Here is a 19,949-nt window from a genome sequence, read left to right on the forward strand (position 1 = left end):
AGCCAAAACTCTTTCTTCTTTGGCAAAGTATGGTGCTACAACAGTGTCAAAAATGATGGATTAGTGATACTGAACAGTAAAAAGTGAATACTCAATACTGAATAATAATCCTGAAAAGTGAATAGTGAATACTCAATTGTGAATGACTGTTTACTGTTCACTTTTCGGTATTCCAAATTTACTACACTAATCTATTGATTTTTGACACTGTTGTAGCACCATACTTTGCCAAAGAAGAAAGAGTTTTGGCTATGCTCCGGATATGCGAGTGAGCTTCCTTTGTTCCACTCCGCGTTGCAAATTGTGAAGAACAGCCGTAATAAATTTAGTGCCAAATTAGGTCTGCAGTGTTTCTAAGTAGATTAAAGTGGGATTTGAGCTACGGCCTTGCGAATCAGCATACAGGCAAGCATAGTGGCATTGAATTTGACAACGAATTTTAAGGAAAGACATTCTTAGTATGATGAAAAGACATTTCTAGCATGTATAATAGATTTGACAAAAGGTTGCTTCAAAAGAAGTAGATCGTAATAGAATATTTCACGGCTTTACGAAAACGCGGTTTTCTACCCGAATTGTTTATAAAAATTGTTACCGCGCGAATCATGTGAAAGAGGAATCTCTGAGCTTTCGTTTGATATATAGCATGCATGGATACGTTGAAGTGCGGCGAAGATACGGGGGTGTCCATCATTAGCGCCCGCGTCATTCGTGTAAAAACCGCCGAGGTTAGGTAAACTTTGTGCGTCAGCATGCAAATGCGCAGTCGCAGGCACCCGAAACTCCTACCACAGAATCTTCTTTCCTTTAGCTCTAAGATGAGGTATGGGGGAGCTCGAACGGTGGGGTACTGATACCGTAGTGCTCGAACAAACACGGGACCTTCCGGGACTGTCCATAATTGAAGACCCCTCCCCTATCAGTTGATGATGTCCTCGTCCACTTTCCGAGACGTTGAAGAGCTAAACTAGGCGATAAGCGGGCGCGAATCGCAGGAAACATGTCGAATGATCGTCTGCTACCGGCGAGAAGGGGTGACGTCTTCCTCATTTCGATACAGGAGTTGTCGCTGCAAGTCTACGACATAGACGTAGGAAAAGGGAATGCCTCTGACGAGGTTCCGTTTTCTACCCTCAAAGGGAGCTGAAATCTGCTGACAAATGTGGTCAAGTACCTTCATAAGCTACTGTAAATTCTAGGAATTTTTTGAACGCATCAAACCACGGATCAATCCGTGATCAAACTGGCTACGATTACGAACGAACGAATAGCATCAGGGTTGATAACTACATGTACTTTATGTACTCAGCCACGTTGAGACTGCAGCTCGCACTGTCAAATACCGCTAGAGCACAAGAACACACACTCAAAAGTAACATTTGCAAGGAAGAAACGTTTCCATGTCAACAAGTTGATTGGTCCGAGCCTGTACTTGACGTTGAGCAAAGTTTGCAAAGACAGGCCAAAACAAGCAGACCTATTGCGGTTCCAATAACAAGGAGAACAAGCGCCAAAACAAAAAGTCAATAGAATGCTACGTACTACTTACATACAACTTTGAGTGGGCCCGGATGTTTTGACTTGTTGACGTACACGCCGAAATGCTTGCAAGCCTGTTCAACCGTGGTTCAATCACCTTTGCAAGAGAATGGTTTGTTTAGATAGGTTCAAGAGCGGCTCTTCTGGAAACAGAGCTATCCAGATCTTTTGTTCCGACATTTGCTTGCGTTCGAGCATAGACACGAGTTACGAGTCACTCGATCCCCTGCGTTTTGCATTCCTCGCATAACAACTGCAATTTTTCTCCCACGTGCGCCAGTCCTAAACGTATCTAACGCGTGATCCAATACTCTATAGAGGAATAATTTTACCCGAGTTGGCATGTACAATAGACCATATTATACTGTACATCGTCGCTGTATCATGAAAGATAACGTAAATTGCACTACAGTATTTAGCAAAATGGAATATTGACACACCAAACTTACTCTCATTTGAAATTCCGATTAAAAAAAAACTATTTCCTACCCAAAATGCTTAACACAAAAAAACGACAGGTCACTCCTCTTGGAATGAACTTTCCACAACTAAAGACTTAGTTGAAAAACCAGGCAGCAGCAAGCCAAGAATATGATCACTGACTAGAAATAATTGGAGCTATAGCAGTAATTTAATTGACCGAATTTCTCTAACCTTCTTCCTGTGAAAGTGAAGAATAGGTCTACTCGGCTACAGTGATCAGAAGTTGTGCAAGTGAGAGACAAGATTGAATCAGATTTCCTCCGAAAAGGCTTTTCAACGTTGTCCTAACTAGCGTTTGTTTGAGCCCCTGTTGAACTATGGCGAAACATGGCTTAAAGATCTATGATTGAACGGTTGAACTACTGTAGTAGGCTATTGCATAGGAGCATAGGCAAACAACAAAAGAAGCAGAAGTCCCTACGATGTTTTCGCTTGAACTCGAGCATAAGCTGGCGAATCAACGAGATATGTCTCGTCTCTTGCCTGTGGAAGGATACCGTATGCTCTCGAGTCTTGCATAGGTGCCTCAGGCTGCTTCACAGCGTTCAGTTCCACTTCTTCATACAAAGGTCCAGTTGCTGGTAACCCTGTGACACAAATGACTCTTCTCCTAGAAATCACTGCACATGTGTCTAACTAACGTTTGCCTGTGTGATCACAGTCCTTCGGCTTTTTATTCTTCTGTCTTGTCACTTGACCTTGTGCATAATAACTATAGATTATTATTCCCTACACGACTGCTTTTCCCGTACCTCTTTTGAATCTTCGGTAGAGAAAAACTGTTAGAGCAACAACAAGGCAGGACGCCAAGACGGCGGTGGTCACAGAAATCGCTACAGTTTTGATTTCATCTGCCGAATTTGACTCTGAACAAATCAAATGAACAAAAGGTTGCTAGAAGCAAGCAAGCCTTTTGAATTCCTACCTCTACGAAGAGTTATTTCAATAGTAGCGTATTTGCTGCTTACTCCATTGTCTGTAATTGCCTTGATCATGATGCAATGTTGATCCATTTCCACACCTGTAATATTCACCCAAAACATCTGTCTAGTGAGTGGAACAAAGTCGGTTTTCAGTGGCTTTTCCGCGCAGGACTTGGACACAAATTCCGTTGCATTTCCACACCTATCTTCCACAAACAACTGAACTGCATAACCGCCTTTTAGAGCGACTAGTGAACGACTCAGACTTTGAATTGGTGCCAACAAATCTACTCAAACCCATATTTCTACCAAAAACGTTGGAGTTGTCATTATGCATACTCACCACATGTAGTCAAACATTCGCCATTTTGAGTCTGTCCAAACAGACTCGTTCCAACACTGTTTTCTCCTGCTACTTCTACTCTGTATTTCGACTGTTTGCTTAGCTCTGCCAGTTGTATGCTGCCTTCTGTTTGCAAAATTTTCTCTGTCTGTGTGAGATTTGTCCAGCTATTTATACTACCAACGATTTGATATCTTATTAGGTAGCGTTTAACTGCGCTGCCGCCATTAGACGTTGTCCAATTCACGGTAAGAGACGTTTCGTGTCTTGAAACGCAGCTGGTAATGTTTGGCTTGCTTGGAACTACTCAGAAAGGACCTGAGATGTATTTTCAAATTACTTCAGCTAACCTGTTGATTCTGTTGTAATTATTTGTGGGGATCCAGTTGGAGTTTGACCTACTTCATTCATAGCAAAGAGTTCACAATAATACGTCGTATTTGGAAGCAAGCCTTCTAACGTGTCTGAGGAACGGAAAGAGGTTAGCACGTCTTGCGACTTAGCAGAAGCGGAACACTGATTTTGACCAACGTCATTTGCGCTCTCTCCACAGCAAAGTGTAATTCTTGTTATGTCAGCGTTACCGTCCATGCCAACCGTCCAGTTATAGGTCACTGAATTGTGAGTGATTTTCTGAATGAAAAACTGCACCCTACTCGGCAAACCTACAATACAGGAGCTAAAGACCAAGAGCAAAGACAACGAGCTTTGTCCCTTACTGAGAACAGTCAAATCAAAGGTTTCTTGTACAATCCCTGACACGTGGACCACTCTTACTACGTATGTTCCTGCGTCAAAAACATTTGCTTTGAAATCATAGTCTAATGTTTTCCTATTAGCCTCAAACTTCTTCACCACGCCATGGAGAATTATTGAGATGTTGCGTGGAGCTGGGTTGGAGTCTACTTGTACAAATACGCTAACGTTATTATTTTCAACTACTCGATGAGAAGTTGGATTGACTGAAATCTTGAGAAGGTCCAAATCTGCAAAAAAATATTTTCTGAGGTGCGCACTGCATTTGTAACTCACATTTGACAATCACATTTATAACAGTTGATACAAGTCCAAACACGTTTCTGAAAATACATAGATATGTTCCGTTGTCCTCTTTCCGCCCATCAAGATCCAAAAAGGTTGTTAGTTCAAGTTTTGCAGCGTCTGCTAACTCTCTTGTTTTATTTTTGGATATTTGTTGCGCTGGTTTACTATTCCCGCTTTGAAACTCCCACGCTGCACTAACAGGAGGTCTGATTATTGAAGTGACACAAAACAACGAATCGCTTTCTCCCAAAAATAGCTCCGTCAAACTCGGTGAATGACTCAATATTGTTGTCGGCTCCTCTACAACATATAGTTGACTTTTGAACTCTAAAGAATCTATGCACTCACCTCCAACCTGAAAACGAAATTCACCTGTTGAATTTACCTTTAAAGTCGTAACATCTTGAGCATGACATCGAAAGGATCCGCGGTCACGACTGGTCAAAGTGTCGAATGCCTTTACATCGTCATTTCTGACGTAAAGAACAATTTTTTTCTCTGAGACTCGTGTAATGTTGAGGTCTCCGTTCCCGGGTTCGTATATCATACCATCAGCAGAACGAAAACTGATCTTTGCTGCACTCTGCATAGAGCATGTCACAACCAAATCTCCTGCTCCTCTAGGTGGAGTGTAAATTACTCCCATCAACGCCGGATTTTCAACGAATGTGAGTGCAGCTAAAAATCACCGGAAATCAGTTCACTTCTCACTTCCAAGTGATCTGACTCAACCTACATCCTAGCTGCTTTGTTACATAAACGATGAAAAAGAGAAGATGAGCACATGAATGCTGCATCCAGAATTCGCCAAACCCGGATTTTCCTAGCTGTGAGGCTGATCGAATGCGCATGCGGCAGAAACTCTCGCTGTTCTCAACGTCTGCCTGCTACAAAATTCGTGTAAGTAAAGAACAGCAGATGCCATACCTACTAATCGATAGGACTCAGGGTCAGATGGAACGTGTAGAAATTTTCCCAGCGTCATTTTTTAATTCTGTTGTAGAAAAGTTGGATGCCAACACCACAAATACCCAGTTTACTGAGCCTCTCTTCAGAGGTATAGTTAACTGTCTTGGTTTTACAACTGGCTTTAATAAACCGTATTACTCTCCAAGACAGCTAGCAAACAGCTATTGATTTGTACACCGTACGTACTTCTATAATTGGATCAACTCAGTGGTCTTGCAGGAACCTTCGTGCTTACGTGTGAAGGAAAAGAAAAGAAAGTTCAGTCAAGGAGAATCGGATTATTGAAGGTGATCCCGTCGGCACGTTTCTCGGATATAGACGCTGAGCGCGTATTTAGAACGCACTGCAACCTAGCTAGAGGCACTATGCGTCTCTAAAAAGCATATTTAGATTCTCTGTAGTCATCAGTGACAGCAGAGCTGTCCGACGGCTACGTAACTGTACTTTATTCCTCTTGGGGCTCCCATCGCTCCTTTTCATGCGTTCTGGAAGACGTTAGATCAGCGTAAAGTTCAGATGATAGTGGAAAGTCGAAATTTAGCCTTTGGAGGCCTTCAAAGAAGTCTAACACAGGGGGCCCGGATGTTTTTTAACTCTGGTGTCTGGGGTCGGTGTCTGATAGCCATGGTGTGGTGTGACCTGGTGTGACCGGTGTGACCACGGTCATGGTGTGGTGTGACGTAGTACACTCAAAGATGCTAGAGAAATGCACTCGGCGGTGTACGTGCTTGGCAGAAAAAATCTGAACCTATCAGAAATCCTCTAAAACGTTTAATATAAAAATAACTGTATACACAGTCTAGTACCTATATGCCACCTAGTAGATAAATACTTGCATGTCGTTGTAAAATAAACGCTTCAACTACAAAAGTACCACTCCATGTGCAGTGGGACCGCGAAAGTGAAAACTGAGAACAAACGTAACCTGTTGATCGGTCTGGAAGTCGCGACCTGGTTCGCCCATCCTTCCAGCGTATATTTCGACGCCGGGTCCTTGGACGAGTTCAATAAAAACGTACGTTTTCTTGCGAGCTCCTGACCTAACTTTAATTCGACCCTTTAACTCTTTGAGCTGTCCACGGCTTTCTTTTTGCCAAAACCCTTCGAGCTGGCTTTCGTCGCTGGGCAGTTTGAGAGCACGCCGATAGACGAGAGCGGAAAGTCCAGTGCCTTTACCCAAATAGAAATACGGCTTCAAGCGGTTGGTGTTATTTTGAGACAAGTCGCGACATTTGTTCACCGCTTCGAAGTACTTCGTGCCAAAGTTCAATGCATCATCGTCCAATATTTTAAGAAAATAAAACATATATAGATGAAACCACGTAAAGGGATCGGGATCGTATGAATCGCGTTTATGCTGCTGCCAAATGCTCGCAAGATGAATGCAGCGATCAAGCGTGATAAAATTATTGGCGGAATCTGACTTGAGATGGCTGCCTACTTTAAAGAGCATAGGTATAAAGTAGACTTCTTTGTGCTGGTCGACCAGTTCCAAAAGGAGTTTTATCAGAAAGCGAAGCTGAGCGGCGGGTAATTTCTCCAACTTAAAATCAGGGTGATTCATTATCAATTGGATGTGGCATCGCTTCCATTCTTTTTCATTGCTGATCTCCGAGCGCCCTGACTGCAAACCGCGCTGACGTGACATCAGCTCTTGACATTGCTTTACTATCGATTCCGACGAAGCTAAAGACGTGGATGCCGAGACATTTTTTCTCCGCGTTGATCCTGCTGATTCCATAAAGCAGAGCTTAGCTTTGCACTCGTTTATCAAAGAGACGGTGTGCTCAGTGTCCATCAGCGACTGCGTCGCCGTAATTCTCTGCACGATTTGAATCAAGTAGAAGCATTGGCTCAGACAGCCCTTGAAGCAAGGGGGGCTACTAGTCGTCAGATATTGAAGAAGAAAGGCGGCTTCGCCATTGCACTTATTCTTCAACATCCAATCAATACAGTGCATGTACACCTGAACCATTCCTACGAAAGGATTAGGCCAAGATGGCGGAGATGTGACGGCGTTTCCGTACGCCTTCAAAGCCAGAGAAGCCATCTCTTCTAAACGCCCAACCGAATCGATTTCGCCGCTGCGAATGGCTCGTTGCAGCTGAAAACGATGAACTAGTCCTCGAGCGTCCCAAAGCTGCATGCGCTCTCCTCCTGTCTTGCAGACTTCAAATCCCTTTGCAATCGTTTCGAGCGCCTTTCCGTATTGAGGCGGGTCGTAGTTCAAGCTATAAATGTAAAATCGCGATAGGTGAGAGTAGAATCGGTACATGCGAAAGAAAGATGCGGCTCTGCTTAGAAGAGCTCCCACCTCGTCGTAATCGCTAACAGTACGCTTGAGCGTCTCCACCAATACCGAAAACTTCAGAGAGCTATCTCCGTCCTTGTTGTGTAGAAATAGATCTTCAAAGAGATCGACGTAATCTGGCTCGACTAGTTCTCTTTCCAAAAGATCCAAGAGTTCCTTGATATACCGCGGCAGCAGTGTCAACGTGTTTCCGCCGTCTTTACCGCCTAAAAGACGGCGGAGTACGGTGTCCGCAACGAGAACATGATGCAAATCATACGAAAATCCGGCTTCTCGTTTATTTTGAACTAATAGACTCTTGATGCTTTCACTCAGCATGCGGTAAATTTCGTCGTATGTCGGCGATCGTAAGCCATATAGTGAGTTCTGCTGCCAGCCCGGAGGACCGTGGCTTTCGTTGCCTCTCCTGAGAAAGAGGATATAGACGAGAGCCGGGGGAACAGAACGTCCAGCAAATCTCTGCATCAGGGCAACGAAACGGATTATCTGTCTGTCAGATTCGCTGAAGGTTTCAATCGAGCTCGATACTATCTTTTCCAGACGAGGCTTAAATTCTTCTAAGAATGCCCAGAGAGGGAAATGGAACGTACGAGAGAGCCCCTTGACCGTATTAGATAGAAGATGGCTGTACTTCTGCTCAAATTTCTTCCTGTCCTCAGGCGAGAGTTTAACGTCCACTTTACCACTCAAAGGAGACGCCGTCTTTGAGAAGTCATTTCCTCGAAGACAGTGAAGAATCACCGCTTTCTTTTTCCCGCGACTCATCAGCATCTCCGCTATCCGACGCGAGGATCCCTGACGACGAAAGAAGCCGCTTTCTCCGTCGATGAGAATCAGCGGAGCCGCCGACGTTATCTCCTCAATCGTGGAGATGCGAATGCTTATGTCGCTGAAGCACCTCTCCTCCTCGTCGCTGCTTAGAATTCGGCCGGCGACGCCCTCTCTCACGATAGCACACGGATAGGTCCGATGAAGTTCCCAAAGAATTCGTCTCGCGATTGTCGAGCCGCCCGTGCCGGGTTTGTGAAGAAGTTCGATGACAGTGGGTGTAGCTGTGGAAACGGCCTGTCGTTCGAGTTGCTTTTGAATATCGCTTCGTAGCGAGTCCACGAGCGTGCGACGAGCGTCGTGGTCATACCTCAAGCTCAGGAGAGATATCTGTTGTCCGGATAAGAACGCTTCCTGATGATGTCGAAGTACTTCGTCCATCTCCTCTTCCGAAAGATCCTCGTCAACGTTCTCTAGTTCACACTGTTCATACAATGGATGGAGGCACTCTCGAAGATAAAGGTACTCCTGTTCCTTCAGTGATACTTTAGCGTCTTTCACTGCGCTAGGCAATAGGTAAGATCTGGACTGAGCGCAGCCGAGACAAGTGACAAGCCCCAGGCAGAGAAGATTTGAAGGAATGCGACACACCGTAAGATCAATACTGAGATCGTCCTCTACAATAGGCATGTCTGCCTCTTCCGTGTTAATCAGAACATGCTTAGCGGTGAACTTGTTGGCGCTAAGCCCTTCGTCGAGCCTCTGAACTAGCGTTTTGATCATGAGAGCGTCGGCTCCCTTGAAGGGCATGATGACAGTTGCAACTGGCTTCTGCTTATCGAGCTGCTCTATGAGCGCTTCCAAGAAGCGTCCAATCGGATTCAACCAGCTAGCTCTCCAGGCTTTGAACTCTTTGGGCAGATTAGGTTTCGTGTCCGTCAAACGCCCATTGGCGAAGAGCCACGGAATCTTCTTCCAGTCAATCTGACCGGCCAAATCGGCATTCTTCAGATCTCGGATACGTTCTGGTATCCACATCTCAAAGAGCTGCTGCTTACCGCCGGCCACGTTGAACGCCTTGTAGAAACCTCGGTTCTCCGAGTCGGGATCGACATTTATGACAGCCTTCCAAACGATTTGACGAAAGAGAGCGACGTGACCGAGAGACGCATCGGGAACGCTGCCGCCGACGAGAATCAGCTGAATCAGATTCGCGTCGAACGATCGGCATTCGTTTTGAATGGTCTTCCAGACGTCCCACTGAGGAATGCCGGCCGCCTCTTCGACGACCTTCTGAGCGAGGCTGGGCTGCTTCTGAAGCCTTGAGAGCAAAGCGTCGGGAAGATCGTGAACCTGTTGCGACAAGTCCACGACCGCGTCGAGCACCTCCGCGTCTTTTGTTGAATGCAATTCTACGAAGGCGAATATAGATCGCAATGCCTCTAATCTATGAGATGCCGTGCACTACCTGGGTGGCTTGTTTGTACACGCGATCGCGGGGAAAGTGGGGGACTTAGGGAGGGGGATGCACCCCCGAGGGTTTCTTTTCCGGTTTCGTTTTCAGTGCACTTCTTGCGCGCCTTCTTCTTCTTCTTTTTTGCTGTTTTGCGTGCTTTGATCATGCCTGTCGTTTCGTTGAAGGAGAAGTGCTTCGAAACGAAGTGCTTGAGTCCGCCGAGGCCTTCTCGTTTGAAACTTTGGCCGTCAGACTGTCGCTCGTATGCTAATGCGAGCTCCTTTAGTGTCAGTTGACCTCCTTGGCCGCAGAGAAGGACGAGTTCGTTGAGTTTGTCTCGAACGACGGCTTCTCTAGCGTCCATTGTTTGTGCCGTCTCGCGCGAGCGCGCGCAACTGATCACATGAGACATACTTCACGTGCTGCAGAATTTAATTTCTAAACCACCTTATGAATCATGCACGGTACTCAATTGACAATACAAATGCGGTCCAATAAATAAAATCTGAACATAAAAGGTCTACTACACTGCAGTCTCCACTCTAGTCCCCCATAAACGTTTCGTGTATTCTTTTACAATTTCGTCTTTACTGATGCCACTTTTATAGCAAGCGGTTATAAGTTTGCTCACTAAAGCCTTTCTTCCCTCGCGAAGCTTCCAATCAGATATTATTTGATACACCCTTCTGTGTCAGATAAATTTGCTTTGAAATCATAGTCGAATGTCTTCCTATTACGCTCAGACTTCTTCACTGCTTATTTAAATGTTGTACGAAGCTGGGTTGCAGTCTACAGATACGCTAACGTTATAATTTTCAACTACTCTATGGAAAGGTGGATTGACTGAAATCTTGAGAAGGCCGAAATCTGCAAAAAAATTATTTTCTGAAGTGCGCACTGCATTGGTAACTTACATTTGACAATCACATTCGTTGCAGTTGATACAGATCCAAACATGTTTCTAAGGGTGCCTATACGCTATATCCAAGCTTAATAAAATAAGTGGTCTAAAAGTTGCTTTACCGAACAAACAGTCTCTGAGAGATTCATGCAGACAGTAGCCTCCTCCTTTTGTATTCTTTCACAATTACATCCTTACATATGCCAATTTCATCACAAGCTATAACAAGAGCTCTCACTGAAGCCTTCTTTCCATACTGATTCTTCCAATCGTTTACTACTCCGGAGGCTCTAACAAAATTATTCTTAGACAACTCTTGATATTCAATAATTTTCTTATCATCCAGTTTTAAAGAAAGAAGAAGATGCTCTCACTTTGCTCTAGCAAGCCCAGCAACAGCAAGCTTTAAATCATCATCGACTTCATCAGGCAATGACTGACAATCTACAGCATTTTGAGTATCTGGCGTAGAAGCCGTTGTGTCACATGCTCGATTGCCTAAAAATCAGTTCCACTTGTAGTCTTACAGCTTTGAGTCATACCTGTTTTATAAGATTTATCAGAAACTTCGGTGTCTTCCGATACATAATCTGATCCCTCTTTGACAAAAATCCACTTTCTGGGCGACTTGATGCAGAATTCTTCTAAAATGCATTTCACCCACGGCGCATCTTTCCCTATCACTTTAGAAGTTTCGTCAATATGGACGATAACTCTGATTGGCGGGTGACTTTTATACTGCTTTCCATTGCTGAGAACAGTCACGTGAAGAAATAAAAAATTGTGATAATTTTGGTGAAACAAAGCAACAAGAAGACAAGTTGCCAAGACAGCAAAGATCACAGCTTTGCTGTTATCTAAAAGATTTGAAAAAAATTCAATTAAATATTCCAGAAAAGAAGAGAACAAGGCTTCTGAATTCCTACGACTTGCAAAGTCTGCTGGCTCTCTTGTTTTATTTTTAGATATTTCTCGCACTGGTTTATTATTTCCGCTTCGAAATTCCCGATCTGGGATCAAAGTGACGTTTTGAAACTTCCGATTTGAAATCCAAGTGATGTGTTCAAGGTCTGCTGACTCTCTTGTTTTATTTTTAGATATTTCTCGCACTGGTTTATTATTTCCGCTTCGAAATTCCCGATCTGGGATCAAAGTGACGCTTCGAAACTTCCGATTTGAGATCCAAGTGATGTGTTCAAGGTCTGCTGACTCTCTTGTTTTATTTTTAGATATTTCTCGCACTGGTTTAATATTTCCGCTTCGAAATTCCCGATCTGGGATCAAAGTGACGCTTCGAAACGAGATCCAAGGAATGTGTTCAAGGTTTGCTGACTCTCTTGTTTTATTTTTAGATATTTCTCGTACTAGTCTTCCAAATTCCCAAAATCCACAAACTACATACCGGTCGTTTTCGATAAAAATACGACAATGCAAAAAGTGTGTTTGTTCAAATTTTGCAAGGTCTGCTGACTCTCTTGTTTTATTTTTAGATATTTCTCGCACTGGTTTATTATTTCCGCTTCGAACTGTCCAAGTTACATACATGTAGTCATCAGTTAAATTAGTAGAGGGTCTGACATTCCTATAAAGATCCCAAAAGGTTGTTTGTCCAGATATTGCAAGGTCTGCTGGCCCTCTTGTTTTTTTTTTGGATATATTTCGCAGTAGTTTATCATTTACGTTTTGAAATTTCGAAGCTACATTAGTAGGGGGTCTGATGTCCCCATAAAGATCCAAAGAGGTTGTTTGTTCAAGTTTTACAAGGTCTGTTGACTCTCTCGTTTTATTTTTAGATATTTCTCCCACTGGTTTATTAATTACGTTTCGAAATTCCCAAGTTGCATCAGTAGAGGGTCTGATTAGTAGTGAAATAACAAAATGCAACAAAATGCTTTGCCCCAAAGATTGCTCTATCAAACTCGGTGAATGACTCAATACTTTTTTTGGCCTCTCTACAACATACAGTTAACTTTTGAACATAAAGAATCCATATTCACTTACGGTGAACTTTAGCTGTTGAATTTATCAGTAAAGTTGTACGATCTTGAGCATGACATTGAAAGGATCCGCGGTCACGACTAGTCAAAGTGTCAAATGCCTTAGTATCGCTATTTCTGACGTAAAGAACCATTTTTGGCTCTGAGACTTGTGTAATGGTGAGGACGCCGTTTCTAGGTTTGCATATCATGCCATGAGCCGATCGAAAGCTTATATTTGCTGGATTTTGTACAGAGAACAGAACAATCAGATCTCCTTTTCCTTTCGGAGGAATGTAAATCTCTCCCCGGAGTCCCATCAACGCTGGATTTTGAACAAGTGGGATAAAAAAGAGAAGATAAGCACACAAATGCTGCATCCTTTCCAGCATTCGCCGAAACCAGAATTTCCTGTTCTGATCGCTAATGCGCATGCGGCAACAACTTGCCTGGCAACAGAGATTACTCCTATTTAATCTCTGCTGGCAATGCCTGCTAAGACTTGCAGGAAGCTCGCTACTCTTAGCGTCTGCCTGCTACAATCATAATCATATATGCTTATCACTGAAACTTTGGCCGTCAGACTGGCGCTCGTATGCTAATGCGAGCTCCTTTAGTGTCAGTTGACCTCCATGGCCGCAGAGAAGGACGATTTCGTTCTCGAATGACGGCTTCTCTGGGCCCGGCTTCTCTAGCGTCCATTGTTTGTGCCGTCTCGCGCGAGCGCGCGCAACTGATCACGAGACATACTTCACGTGCTGCAGTATTGAATTTCTAAACCACTGTATGCATGCGTGGTACTCAATGGACAATACAAATGCGGTCCAATAAATAAAATATGAACATAAAGGTCTATTACACTGCAGTCTCCACTCTAGTCCCCCATAAACCTCTTTCTGTGTATTCTTTTAGAATTTCATCCTTACTTATGCCACATTTATCGCAAGCGGTTATAAGTTTGCTCACTGAAGCCTGTATCCCCTCGCGAAGCTTCCAATCAGATATTATTTGACACGCCCTAACAACATTATCGTAAGTTTGCTCTTTGTATTGAGAAATGACTCTTTCGTCCAGTCCCAAACATAAAAGAAGACGTTGCCACTTTGCTTGAGCTAATTCAGCAACAGCCATCTTCAAATTATAGTCAACGTTCTTAGGCAGTGAAGAACCTAAAAGGGCAAAAATTCAAGGCTGAAGTATCAGAAGAACTACTTATCAGTTGTAAAACGTGCAAAAATATAAGTACCTGAAGTAGACAAAATAGAAGCCGTTGACTCACATAGTCGTTCGCCTACAGTATAAGAGATATAATTAGATTACTGATTTAGTAGCATAATAGCATTAATTCTGTCAGGTCAGATCCTAATCTTTGCAGTAACTGACCGAGGATAAAGTTCATTACCTTTGCGCGGAGCAGTAGCGTAAGATGCCTCTCGAACTTCATCTGCTACAGGCAGGTATCACGGCCCAGATACTTACAACTACAATGTAGTTTATGCCTTACTTGATCTTCTTTCCTGAGAATGCTCTGAAACGTCAGAATCGCTGACTCTAGTTAGGTTTAGGGATTATGTTAGAGAAAAGATAACGCAGTTTACTACTAACTGACCTGTAGTCGGACGATGCTTCACTGCCAGTGTTAAGCAAAACCAACACCTCATCGCGGCTCAACAACCTTTTATGAGGAGAAGAAGAGATACGCTCATAGTACTTGTAGTAATTGGAGTTGAATATCAATGGTTGATTACAACTGATCTGTTCTGGGCACTTGACAACGACATCTCTTTCCACATAAAAAGGTGGTTCGTTGTCTTTCTCTACAACAGAGCGAAGTTCGTCTTCCCTAAATTCCTTTTTGGAAGTCAAGGTAAAATTTGAGGTGAATTCGTCTTCTTCATTTAAAGAAAATTCAAGTCGTTGTCCACTGTTGAGAGAGGGTTCTGGGCAGCAGAAACGCTTCTCGTTGACAAAACGGAAATTTTTATCAAAAAGGTTCACTTTAATTTTGTCAACATTTTCTGAACAGGTACATGAAATGACAATTTTTAAATTCCATTTTCTTTTTCCGCGATAAACGCCAATCGGATAAATAAAAAAACCGATCCAAACGTAATAGGAACCAATTATGGCCACGGTGCAATAACGGCAAAAGGTTGTAGAGAACAGTTCTACGCAGCTGTCTCGCAAGTAAACGTCCATGATGCCTTTGTAAGAAACAGGATGACGTGCAGATTCAAGGTTTCCCATAAAATCGTACTCTTCAAACGAAACCTCTTTGCCTTCTCCGTAGAACAGACGATATTGATTTTCAATACGGTCAGCACCACGTTTATAGTGATGTCTTAGTTTGTATCTAAGTATCACCGGCTTTGCAAAAACGGCTCCATGAGGCAAGAGCTCAATAACACCGACGTAGGCGGTTTTACCCTCTACGTCCACAGGTTTGTCTGAAACAAAGAGAGAAAGTCTAACACCTAACGACGTTGTACTTGTTATCGCTCCAGGTGGAATTATTAGCAAAACACCGCATGATGGCAGAGTCAAACTGCCTCCTTCTACACCGATGTGGTTTGACACAGTTCCTTTGGGCAGGCAAGTCACTGACTGTTTATAGACGCACAGATGCAAAGGCTCCAGCAAAGGTGGTTTGACTGCAGCCGCATCAGTAACGTCAGACAATGGCAGAGCCACAGTGCTTCCTTCTACGCCGATTTGGTTTGATACACTTTCTTTCTGGAGACGCTGAAGCAGATTTTCCAGTAATGATGACTTTACTGAAGCTGCATCAGTGCACGCTTTGTCCAATTCGTCAAAAGCATCATCGCTAAGACAACTTGATAGAAAACAAAACTAAGGACGTCACAAAGTATAGTTGCTACCTCCAAGAAGACATCATGCTCATTTTCCCTCCGTTGCTTTCTGCTGCCGACGATAAGCCTAACGATGTTTCAGCATCTATGCATTGTATATACACGTAGCACAAAAATGCAACTTACTGCACATTGTCTGACCTGAACTAATTCTTGCACGGTCATAGAGATGTAAGTCGCTTCTACATGCCAAAATTAAAAAAAAACGTGGAAATAAAAATAAAATTTTACTAACACAGTTGAAACTTGATTTACGGGACTAAATAAAACAATAATTAACATAAAAGTAATCAAAAAATTAATTAGCTCACGGGGAGTTGATCGGAAAGCTTTCGATTAACGAAGAAGCCACTCGTGTGCACTTTGCTGGGTCTGACCTAGAGGATATCAAGTAATGAACGATAAGCAAAGAGCATAACAATGCTTACTTGTCAAGATCATCCGTGAGTTTAGCTTCGTTTTGACCAAAGTGGTCATTGTAAACGGCAATCTCCTTGGTTTTTCTGTCGGAGCTACAATTATCTTTTAACCTAGAACGTTCTGACCGATCTTCAGTCAATGTGACTGTGAACGATTTGGGGGCTTCTTCCAGTTCACTAACTCTTCCCCGGAGTTCCTCTACGTCACGATCTTTCTCCCGGCGGAGTTCCTTTAAGCCTTCCTTGATCTCATCCACGTCTTTCTTGTCCGCTTTGGTCTTCAATTGTTCCTCGGTGCACTTTGCTTGTTCTTGTACCATTTCTAACGCCTCCAAATTAAGTGCTGAACTATCGCCTAGGGAAAAGTTTGACAGGCATTTTACACATTCGAAATTAGCAGGCAAAACCTTTTCCTGGATTACACAAATCGAAGATTTCAGGCTCTTGCTGCGTATCCAAACCAGTCTGATTTCTTGAAGAAGCAACGTCTGCATTGGCGACATGTTCCATTTGCGTCGTTGAACTACCCTGCTGCCCATCTGAAAAGAGATCGTGCCAATACAGACAGCATCGACTCTTTTTAGCAGTAGGCCTTACTCTCAGAAAGCGGTTCTTCAGCACCTTCTCTATTGCCACTGGCAGTCCGACAATTTTTTTTAACTTCTGCAGTGCTACGCGGCTCTGTATTGGTAAGTCCTATTGAATTACCCTGTTCCTCATCTAAAAAACAATAGCGTGCTAATAGAGTGTCTTTTTTAGGATTCAGTCTTACTCCCTGTTTCATCACCAGGTGGACATTGTCCGTTGCAAAACCAGCTGCCTTTTTTACCTATGATGAAAACGACGATCGTGAAAGCGCTCGTCACTATCACTACTCCCGCTGTTACGCCTGGAACAATCCAAGCAGCAAATTTTCCTGCAACGGTTGCGTTTTCTTCTACAAGACGATAATTAATTGCCTGACAAAAAATTAGAAAGGGCCAACCTTACCCGGTTTGCTAGTCAGCATTTTAGACGTAAAAAACGGAGTTGGATTTTCAGAGGTAGGAATTTCAGGCGTTATGAGCGCGCTGAGCGCGCTGTTCGGTAGACCGGTGGAAATTCTAGTTGAGCTCGGACGACTTTCCGTGTACTTCCCAACGGCCACGACAGAGACAGAAGCATCGACTTCACTGACGTTCAAATTTCGAACGTTAATGCTGATGTTCGGTTGAAAAACTTGAAATTGAACGGCCGTCATTGAAGGCCCCCACAGTTCGACCCTGTAAGAGATGGGAGGATCGTATCGATGGTTCGGATCGGTGGGCGTATTTTCCCAGGCAAGCTCAATCCAGCCATTTCTTCCAACCTCTTTTGTAAACGATACGTTGTTTGGTCTCCCTACAACAACAAGCACAATTAACTTCGACAGACACGAGACCGCTGCACGCAACGGGCGTACTTATTATGTCCATATCAATTGACTGAGATTCAAACGTATTTTCCTCCGTATGAAGAAGAAGTCCTTTGCCTTTAACGAAAATGCTCCCTTCGTCGAATCGCGACAGTCTACACAGCTTCAACACAACGGTTGCATTGGAAAAGATGCGTTCTTTTCGTTCCGAGCACGGAATGACGCGCTTTGTCTCATTGTGGACAACCCATAGTTTAACAGTATCAGCTTGATACCGAACAAGTGCAGGCAGATTCAGATCTGAATCTTCGTAAAGGACCCGCTTCCGAGGTCCCTCTATTTCTATAGTCGGATCATCTACAGAAGTATAACGTAATTGAAAAATGAATTATTAAATAATCAAATAATTTACTAGTTACGACGTAAACGATTGCGGCTTCGCTTTCGCCAAATCCGTTTGGCTCGCACGTGTAGCTCCCGTTGCTACTGCGCTCCGCTCTAAAACGTAGTGTCTGCATAGCCACGAAACCAGATTTCGGCAATATGTTGAACAAAGGGTCAGCATCGTCGATAACGTTCCTGTTGTGACGATAGACGACACTCGACGAGTTAAACGACCGTTCGTCTGAAAAGGAGCAGCGAAGTGTGACGTATTCACCCAAATCGACTCCTTGAGTCGACGTCAATTGAACCGTTTGTCCTAATTATTTTATTCAATACCAAAAACGCCGCAAAAAAGGCGAACAGCTTACCATGTACGACTGCGAATAGGCGAACGATTAGTAGAACGAGGTGCGATGACGCAAGATTACGTAAAATATTCCTGTTCATTCTATCCTAGTACTACAGAGCAGATTACACACAGATACTCAAAGATCGCGGTCTGCCTTACCGGTAACGCGTAAGTTTTATTCGATTTACTCCTCGACGGTCGGCAGCGGCTGACCGGATCTCACGGGAACGCGGAGAGCTGAGAACCCGCCGTCAAAACACGTCGGCGATAAATAGGCGTGTAAGGAGATCAAGAGACGAGAGGGGCGGCGTGGCCGCGAGAAACGGCGAGTTATGCGATTTGCTTGCGTGCTATATAGCGTGCGCTGCTAAGCGCTCGACGATGATCTCATTCAAAATAAGTACAGTATCTCTCTAAGGCTCTGAAATAAGCGAACTTTTTTGTGCCGAACGCTCGGCAGCCTTGAGGATCTATAAAAAAGCCAAGTAAGTGTAATATCATATACAGCTGTCTAATGTATGTAACAAATTAAGATACTATAAATAATCGTCCACCTCTGAAGTGCACGATGGGAGCTCTGGTACACGCAGACTGGTAGCTCCTTGTCTCCACTAGCGTACACGTTTCTAGTCTCGGGATCCCTGAAGAAACTAAAGAAGAATTATTTGACGTCATGACAACGGAGAGCGTAACAACATATTATCAGACGATCAGGAGCTGGATCGGTCTGAATCCTCTTCGACGAGACTCCGTCGCTTTCTGTCTCGCTTTTCGACAGCCACGACGAATACTTGAACGTTTTCTCAAACGCCGAGACTGTACAATGACAACGTCACTACATTGTAGAACAATGCCCAATTGACATTGACTTCTTCGAACAGGACAACACTAAAATGCATACTTTAATTCCCTGTGTCCCTTTTAGACCATTTTTTGGCCCTGTGTGTCTTTCTCATCCTACAAATGACAGTAGACGTGGGTTAGAAGGCGATTTGAATGTACTAAGGCTGCGTTCTGACCTGACGGACAAGACAAGTCGTCGTCGAAAAAATTGGCTCGTGCCTTGGAACTGCATACGGTAAATGAGCCGGCAGTAGAACCACAATCCGTGGTGGAACAGCTCGAATCTCGGATTTTTCTGGTCCTCCAGCTATTTTCGTCAAGAGCGGCTCTTAGAATACGTCGCAACTCAAAGAAGTTTGCGCTCACTCAGTCTTCAGCAGCGATAGTGAACCGAGAACGGGCGATGTTCTGTTTTGACCCGGGCACTTGTGTGTTGATATCACTTGATGATGTCAGACGAAGAAGGCGACGCGACGACGACGATCCCGAAGACTCAGCGAACGAAACCGACAACGACGGAAAGCGGTCAAATCGGCGACGGCGCGATGGACGAAACGGTGAAGAAACTCGAACAGGGCAAAGAGCTTCTGATGCAGGCGAAAGCGGGCACGAAATCGTGGCGAAAGTTCTTCGCCTGTTCGCGCGCCTATCGAAGCCGAAGTCGTGCTCTCTTCTCCTCGTCGGTTTCGCGTGAAAATTCGAGCTCGATTTCAACTAGACGCTTTAGCACGATGTCTTTGCCCGATGGCTCTGCTACAACTGTATTAGAAATCAAAGATTGACATTGCATGATGTTCATCACCGTCATGACGTGCAGAGGGATCTGCGTTCGTTTCTAGCGAAGCGTCATCTGGCGGTGTTCCTGCATCCTAAGAGCATAATTTATCAAGAGAGGGAACTTCTGAACTAGGTGTTGCTGACCATGTTTCCGGCGGGGTCAAAATACTAATTCGAGTTGCAATGTCTGTCACAATTTTA

At 43.9% G+C, this 19,949-nt stretch overlaps 4 protein-coding genes across 16 annotated transcripts; all 4 read right to left on the reverse strand.

Moving 5' to 3' along the window:
- Positions 1-2,357: 2,357 nt before the first annotated feature.
- Positions 2,358-5,874, reverse strand: LOC136183371 (protein sidekick-2-like). 4 transcript variants are annotated; one of them, XM_065969996.1, is made up of 13 exons: positions 5,746-5,874; positions 5,264-5,674; positions 5,069-5,219; positions 4,681-5,010; positions 4,321-4,632; positions 4,008-4,274; positions 3,639-3,953; positions 3,469-3,591; positions 3,289-3,414; positions 2,948-3,232; positions 2,775-2,888; positions 2,664-2,720; positions 2,358-2,609 (listed from the first exon to the last, which is right to left on the reverse strand). In XM_065969996.1, the coding sequence occupies exons 2-13, from the start codon at positions 5,315-5,317 to the stop codon at positions 2,440-2,442; spliced, it is 2,304 nt and encodes a 767-aa protein (XP_065826068.1). In that variant the 5' UTR covers positions 5,318-5,674; positions 5,746-5,874; the 3' UTR covers positions 2,358-2,439. The 4 variants fall into 4 exon arrangements, with proteins under 4 accessions (XP_065826068.1, XP_065826076.1, XP_065826053.1 ...); XM_065970004.1 differs by having other exon boundaries at positions 3,289-3,591; positions 5,069-5,216; positions 5,537-5,674; XM_065969981.1 differs by having other exon boundaries at positions 3,289-3,591.
- A 233-nt stretch (positions 5,875-6,107) lies between these two features.
- Positions 6,108-10,214, reverse strand: LOC136186968 (sterile alpha motif domain-containing protein 9-like). The gene is made up of 2 exons (XM_065974463.1): positions 9,849-10,214; positions 6,108-9,792 (listed from the first exon to the last, which is right to left on the reverse strand). The coding sequence occupies exons 1-2, from the start codon at positions 10,198-10,200 to the stop codon at positions 6,164-6,166; spliced, it is 3,981 nt and encodes a 1,326-aa protein (XP_065830535.1). The 5' UTR covers positions 10,201-10,214; the 3' UTR covers positions 6,108-6,163.
- Positions 10,215-10,258: 44 nt separating this feature from the next.
- Positions 10,259-13,119, reverse strand: LOC136186977 (uncharacterized). Of its 5 annotated transcripts, none has more exons than XR_010669810.1 (6): positions 12,739-13,119; positions 11,280-12,689; positions 11,112-11,235; positions 10,860-11,027; positions 10,751-10,807; positions 10,259-10,703 (listed from the first exon to the last, which is right to left on the reverse strand). XR_010669810.1 is itself a non-coding variant. In XM_065974489.1 (5 exons), exons 1-4 carry the CDS (start codon positions 13,103-13,105, stop codon positions 10,883-10,885), a joined length of 2,046 nt encoding a protein of 681 aa, XP_065830561.1. In that variant the 5' UTR covers positions 13,106-13,119; the 3' UTR covers positions 10,259-10,807; positions 10,860-10,882. The 5 variants fall into 5 exon arrangements, 2 of the variants coding, with proteins under 2 accessions (XP_065830561.1, XP_065830549.1); XR_010669811.1 differs by having other exon boundaries at positions 10,751-10,814; XR_010669805.1 differs by having other exon boundaries at positions 10,751-11,027.
- Positions 13,120-13,463: 344 nt separating this feature from the next.
- On the reverse strand, positions 13,464-19,408 carry LOC136188147 (uncharacterized). 6 transcript variants are annotated; one of them, XM_065975900.1, is made up of 23 exons: positions 19,338-19,408; positions 19,148-19,278; positions 19,030-19,085; positions 18,825-18,944; positions 18,683-18,778; positions 18,288-18,598; positions 18,148-18,238; positions 17,808-18,095; positions 17,444-17,752; positions 16,993-17,382; positions 16,775-16,939; positions 16,600-16,722; positions 16,410-16,541; positions 16,012-16,357; positions 15,895-15,960; positions 15,819-15,842; positions 15,725-15,765; positions 15,593-15,668; positions 14,323-15,537; positions 14,218-14,264; positions 14,116-14,160; positions 13,960-14,004; positions 13,464-13,882 (listed from the first exon to the last, which is right to left on the reverse strand). In XM_065975900.1, exons 7-23 carry the CDS (start codon positions 18,224-18,226, stop codon positions 13,569-13,571), a joined length of 3,705 nt encoding a protein of 1,234 aa, XP_065831972.1. In that variant the 5' UTR covers positions 18,227-18,238; positions 18,288-18,598; positions 18,683-18,778; positions 18,825-18,944; positions 19,030-19,085; positions 19,148-19,278; positions 19,338-19,408; the 3' UTR covers positions 13,464-13,568. The 6 variants fall into 6 exon arrangements, with proteins under 6 accessions (XP_065831972.1, XP_065831965.1, XP_065831985.1 ...); XM_065975893.1 differs by having other exon boundaries at positions 18,837-18,963; XM_065975913.1 differs by having other exon boundaries at positions 15,593-15,650; positions 18,825-18,963.
- Between the last annotated feature and the right edge of the window lie 541 nt (positions 19,409-19,949).

The sequence above is a fragment of the Oscarella lobularis genome, chromosome 1 (assembly GCF_947507565.1).
Source record: "Oscarella lobularis chromosome 1, ooOscLobu1.1, whole genome shotgun sequence".
NCBI lineage: Eukaryota > Metazoa > Porifera > Homoscleromorpha > Homosclerophorida > Oscarellidae > Oscarella > Oscarella lobularis.